The 6,542-nt window shown below is 35.6% G+C and overlaps 1 protein-coding gene across 3 annotated transcripts in view; it reads left to right on the top strand.

Moving 5' to 3' along the window:
* The window catches only part of LOC116851005 (kinesin light chain), a 42,439-nt gene extending 37,474 nt beyond the window's left edge, over positions 1–4,965 (top strand). For all 3 annotated transcript variants that reach the window (XR_004379509.1, XM_032829970.1, XM_032829969.1), the window contains one exon: positions 4,223–4,965. Coding sequence is in view for 2 of the 3 variants with exons in the window: in XM_032829970.1 (XP_032685861.1) it covers positions 4,223–4,228 (6 nt within the window). In the remaining variant the exon portion in view is untranslated. The remainder of the gene's footprint in view (positions 1–4,222) is intronic.
* Positions 4,966–6,542: the final 1,577 nt, after the last annotated feature.

The following is a 6,542-nucleotide window of genomic DNA, read 5'->3' as shown; positions in this document are numbered from 1 at the left end:
AGAGAGAGAGAGAGAGAGAGAGAGAGAGAGAGAGAGAGAGAGAGAGAGAGAGAGTATATTAACATTACTATATTAGTATCAGTAAGTATATGTTATTAGCACTCACCGGATAGATATTTCTTATATTTACTATTTCTTCTCCCGGTGTATGTGAAGAGAACGGTTGACGCTCCACGTTCGCGTCATTCGCTTATGTTAACAGGCTCGCTAATAAGAACAGACGCGAGCACGAAGCATCCATTCGCTCCGAGACGGCAGTTATTTATTTCAGTAGCACGACGAATTTTATTTATTTATTATCGGCCGGCCGGCTAGAAGCTGAGCGAGGCGATTGCTCAGCTTAGTCGAGACGCGGCTTACGAGTTTTAAGCACCAAAAAGAGAACGAGGAGAACGTAATTTATGTTTAGTGTGTACCATAATCTAGATTTTTATCGTTTTACCCTAAGGCTGCCGGCTACTCGCTGCGGCCATCTTGTTTGTTGGCGTCAGAAGCGAGGAGATGCACGCCCAAGATCCCTGCAAAGTACGAAATGAGAAGACATGTCCAAAAAATGACACTTGCAATTGATTAAGCATACTTTTAAAATACTTTGAACACTTTCCTTTTGCTCTGACAATCAATAAGTAACCTTAAAATTAACGAAATGACGTGAAAAAGTGTAGATTAAAAAAGAAGTTTGCCTGTTACGTTAATTTTGATTATTCGTTGATTGTCAACAAAATTGGATCAGCAAAAGGAAATTGTTCGCAGTATTCTAGAGGTGTGCTCAATCGATTCTATCATTTTTTTAATATATTCAGAGTTGGGAAGTAACGCGTTACTTATAACCGTTATCGTTTCCGGTACTTTTTTTTTAAGTAACGTGTCCAATTCTTAATGTATCTTTTTATTTCAGCGTACTTTGCAGAAATTTTGAGTATGTATTTCTTCATTGATTAAGAATCGTATTAATAGTTGTTGCTTGAAACTTGCCTCAGATGAGATTCTTAGATTTGAATTTAGAGTCAAATGTGAATTGTTTAGCTGAATCACAATTGTAAATGTAACGTCGCATATACCATGTGTTCCAAGTAAAAAACTCAAATTTAAACGTCTGTGAAAATGGCACCACATTTAAAAAAAAATCAATTTATTATCATAGTTCTGATCGCACTCCAATGAGTTCTAGAATTCTAGATAACATTTAGAAATAGTCCCGGCGAAATAAAGTAAAAAAACCAATTTTGAAGTTTTCGGGTGCTAAGTTCACAAAATGAGGTAAGAAAAATGACCGTAACTTTTTAACGGTTGCACCAAATAAATTTCATCATTAGAGTTCTTTATAGAACTCTTGTGGTCCTATTCAGAACTCCGGTCAGAACGCTGGAATTATTTAAAAAAATTTTACCCTTTCAGGACTTAGAAATTTTCACGAAACCGAATCTTCGAACGCCTAGAACTTCTCTCTCATTAGTTTTAGCTGGAAGAATCATGAACATAATCGACAGAACTCTTCGGGATGCTACCAGAACTCCGATCAGAACGCCGGAAATGTTAAATAAATTTCATCCCGTCAGAACTTAGAAATTTTCACGAAACCGAATCTTCGAACGCCTAGAACTTCTCTCTCATTAGTTTTAGCTGGAAGAATCATGAACATAATCGACAGAACTCTTCGGGATGCTACCAGAACTCCGATCAGAACGCCGGAAATGTTAAATAAATTTCATCCCGTCAGAACTTAGAAATTTTCACGAAACCGAATCTACGAAAGCCTAGAACTTCTCTCTCATTGGTTTTAGCTCGAAGATTCATCGAATATAATCGACAGAACTCTTCGGGGTGCTATCAGAACTCCGATCAGAACGTCGGAAATGTTAAATAAATTTTACCCCCTCAGAACTTAGAAATTTTCACGAAACCGAATCTTCGAACGCCTAGAACTTCTCTCTCATTGGTTTTAGCTGGAAAATTCATAAATATAATCGACAGAACTCTTCGGGATGCTACTAGAACTCCGATCAGAACGCCGGAAATGTTAAATAAATTTCACCCCCTCAGAACTTAGAAATTTTCACGAAACCGAATCTTCGAACGCCTAGAACTTCTCTCGCATTCTAGTTCTAGGCGTTCGAAGATTCGGGTTCCTGAAATATATTTATGAATCTTCGAGCTAAAACCAATGAGAGAGAAGTTCTAGGCATTCGAAGATTCGGTTTCGTGAAAATTTCTAAGTTCTGAGGGGGTGAAATTTATTTAACATTTCCGGCGTTCTGATCGGAGTTCTGGTAGCATCTCGAAGAGTTCTGTCGATTATATTTATGAATCTTCGAGCTAAAACCAATGAGAGAGAAGTTCTAGGTATTCGAAGATTCGGTTTCGTTAAAATTTCTAAGTTCTGAGGGGGTGAAATTTATTTAACATTTCCGGCGTTCTGATCGGAGTTCTGGTAGCATCCCGAAGAGTTCTGTCGATTATATTTATGAATTTTCCAGCTAAAACCAATGAGAGAGAAGTTCTAGCCGTTCGAAGATTCGGTTTCGTGAAAATTTCTAAGTCCTGAAAGGGTAAAATTTTTTTAAATAATTCCAGCGTTCTGGCCGGAGTTCTGGATAGCACCACAAGAGTTCTATAAAGAACTCTAATGATGAAATTTATTTGGTGCAACCGTTAAAAAGTTACGGTCATTTTTCTTACCTCATTTTGTGAACTTAGCACCCCAAAACTTCAAAATTGGTTTTTTTACTTTATTTCGCCAGAACTATTTCTAAATGTTATCTAGAACTCTAGAACTCATTGGGGTGCGATCAGAACTATGATAATAAATTGATTTTTTTAAAAATGTGGTGCCATCTTCACAGACGTCAAATTTAACTCTAAAATCATATCTGAGTATCTCATGTGGGCCAAGTAATGACTATTCATTGACTATAAGGTAAAAGTACCAATGCCCGGACATGCATCTAATTCTGGACAATCTCTTTGTTTTGCTTTTTATATACACAAATTTAAACTTTCAACATAAAATATATGCATAAGTATTGAGTACGTAAATATATTCTATGTTGAAAGTTTAAATATTCGTATTTAAAGACCAAAACAATAAGAATGTCCAGGATTAGGTGTCCGCGAATTGGTACCTTTACATCTGACAGTTCCGCGGCGAGTAGGCAGGAGTCTGAAGGCCAGTGTCGTCGTTTCCTTTTCTTTCGTCCTTTTGTAATCCCGATTGAGTTCGAGCCGAGAATCGCGGTCGAGACGAAGGCGATTGTTGCCGATATTTTTCAATGTCCCCGTGCATTTACGGCGCCTGAGAGCTTGAAGGCCTAGATTCTCTTTTCGTTACGCATTGTACTTTGCGATTGCGATGTACGTCGAGCCTCAGCGGGTGTCACGGGCTTGTCCGCGGCTCGTGGGATTCTCTCAGACCTCACGCGGCATCCTCCGAGTGTCCCACGGCGCGAGAGAAACATCATTGTAATAACTAATAATAACAGTGTAATTAATAATAAGATGCAGGGACATAGCGCTTTGATGTAAGAACTTTGATGTAAGTACGCTCTGAACGAATTCTCTCTCTCGAAATGGGCCCCGAAAGCTCAACGTGGCTTCGTGCTACCCGCTGAGCAGGGAGATCTTTTTTGGCGGAGCTGTGTTTGTTGTGAAGATGTTAGAACATTGAGAGACGAGCTCGAAGCGCATCTTACGCGACTACATGGCGCTCCTTCTCTTCTTTTCTTCCCTTATTTTGTTATCTCTTTATTGTTTCGAGATTTATAAGTTAAAAAAGGTGGAATAATATATATATCGAGAAATATATATTATATATACACACATATAAATTATATATAGCGCGATCGATATATTTACAACCTATATATACGTACGTTATACTATCAAAAGAATTTAATTTATACTAAAAAGTGTCATCAACCTCTTATTTTCTTCTTAATAGCACCATTATACCAAGACACGATTATTATTATGAAAAATGTAGCAGTTATTAGGCATCGTGTGTTATTGTTTAAAGGAAGAGGAAAGGTATCTTTTGGTGGTAATCTCGAGCCGTGTTGTGTGTATCTAATTTACTTAAATGTAAGATGGTAAATAAACGAACAGAAAGGACTCACAAGTTGGACTTTCAGAATGCGCGAGCACGAGTTGCAGCTACGTTTAACTGAATTAGATACTTAAATGTATCCATAGTTTACGTTTCAACGGCATATCATCCTCTTTACAGAGATAATCGATTCGATCGAGGCGGGAATCACTTTATTCACACTGAATATCATCACATCTCTACGTAATGTTCCTTGTTCCTGCCCTGAAGTAGCAAGGAGGACCTTTATTTCATCACGGGAACGCAGCCTAGAGCTGTGAAACATGCCAGGGCGCGGAGGAATTCGTGAGGATTCGACGAAGCGCAAGATCAAAGGAGCGAATTATTTTTGCTTACTGTATAAGAATTAGATTTATCTTTTTTTTCTTTTTCCTTCTTCCTATGGATTCTTGTTCGCTTAGTGCCACACAGTGCCACACTTTTTTTCTCTCCTAACATTCTTTTTTCTTTACTCATTCAGTCTAAAGCATTCTGGATAAAACATCACAAGAACACTAACGTAAGTCCATAGGAGAAGGAGAGGAAAAGAAGAAGAAAAGAAGGAAACTGGGAAAATCCATGACGGATCTCGGCGCTTCTCAGTTGTTATCACATTTACACATCATCAGATCGGAGATTTTTCTAACACGACGATGCTTTTATATTTGGAAATGCTGAAGTGACAAGGTGATAGTCTGAGATGCTGAGGAGCGATACTATATTGAATGGATATATAGGTGCCGTTTTGCCGTACTTGTACTACGCGATGTTACATAAATAATAGCGAAGCAGCTTGTTCGAAGAGTACTGTAGCTCTCAGGTGCAAATATTGTTATTTAATAACATACATAAACTTTGGTTTATAATAAACATATTTCCACGTATTTGTACGTATGCTTTCTTTCATACTCCCCTCTTCCCTTTGCGTTACTTCGAAGTCTGTTTTAAATATAAATTTTTTCCATAGCAGTCGATTATACCACTGAAAGATAGAAAGCGCTTTTAGCATGTTAAATAGTAATAGTATGAAATTGAAGGATCTTCTAATCTGCGGTAAGTTATCCTTTCTAAAGAAAGACATAAAACCTGAAGTTTTATATCAAAATAAAGTAAAGTAAAGGTCTCTCTCGCGATTGATTGTCTCGTTGTCGCGGCGTGGCTTTCTTCATGTCATTTGTGACCATCAAATTATTATGTGAATTTTAATAGCTGAACTTTCGTGAGCTTAGTGTTAAGAAGACAAAGAAGAAAGAGAAAAAAGAACGAAAAAAGAACTCGAATCAAAAGGAGGAAGCGGAAGAAAGGTATGTTTTTATCATTATAATTAGAGTTATTTATCCTATTTTAGACTTTATATAGAATAATTCATATAAATATTTATAACTTTTAATAGAAACATTTTTCAAATAATATTTCAGATAAAGTTTATTTGTTTTTTGTGTAGAATCCAAATATATAACATTTAAGATGTCTAAATCTTAATTTTATTTTTCATTGTTTTATTATTTTTATTATTTACTATTTAATAATTTATCAATGTCCTTTTTTATGTTTTATTTTTAATTTGATATTTAGATTTCTAAGTTTTTGCAGTATTGGCCTGGTGCGGCACTTTGTTGCTTTTAATTAATTAATTAGCACTGTTATATAGAATGTAAAATAGATTAAAAAAGTTCTTGTCCATGTATAAATGATATAATGAAACTACCACAAAAGTTTAAGATCTTTATTCACTAAATTATATTTTTGTTCAAGTAATCTTGACATTTCAGAAAATATTTCGGAATTACTTTATGGAATAAAAATATTATTGCATTAGAATAATTGTTTTGTTTTCCAGAACTGTGTGTTTAATTAATTCTATTAATAAATATTTTTTACCCCTTTTGTTTCTCTTTCCATACCTCTGTTTTTTAAAAACTATTTTTTTACTTCAAAAAATTCATAAATCAAATGATGTAACTCAACAACGCGCATTGATTGGAAAGGGATAATAATAATAAATGTAAATCTGTATTTGAATAATAGAAAAGTGTTTATTGAGCATAGAGTTACATATTACAATGGTAATAAGAATGACAATGGTGACAATGTTGATGACGGTGATGGATAATGAGGAGGGACAATAACGATAAAACTAATGGTATAGTTCGTTTCTTCAACGAATGATAAAACTTATATATCGCAATTAAGTCATACACTTAAACAACATACTTTTACGGACCTTTCTCATTTGTATCAGCTTGACTAGCATTATTAGAAGCTTTATCGACATTGTTATAACAGTTAATAATCGTGTGTTAATAATCGGATAAAGAAGATGTGAAAGCGCGCTTGCCTACGCAATATATGGGACATAAGATCACGTTATGCAAGGTATATATTAAAAACGCGATTCAATAAATTAGATTGATATAAGGAAGAGGAGGAGGGGGAGGAGGAGGAGGAGGAGGAGGAGGAG

Source organism: Odontomachus brunneus, unplaced genomic scaffold (assembly GCF_010583005.1).
Source record: "Odontomachus brunneus isolate Ranch 3 - 2012 unplaced genomic scaffold, Obru_v1 Obru_scaffold_164, whole genome shotgun sequence".
NCBI classification, from domain to species: Eukaryota; Metazoa; Arthropoda; class Insecta; order Hymenoptera; family Formicidae; genus Odontomachus; species Odontomachus brunneus.
This window is presented reverse-complemented; position numbering and strand designations above follow the sequence as displayed.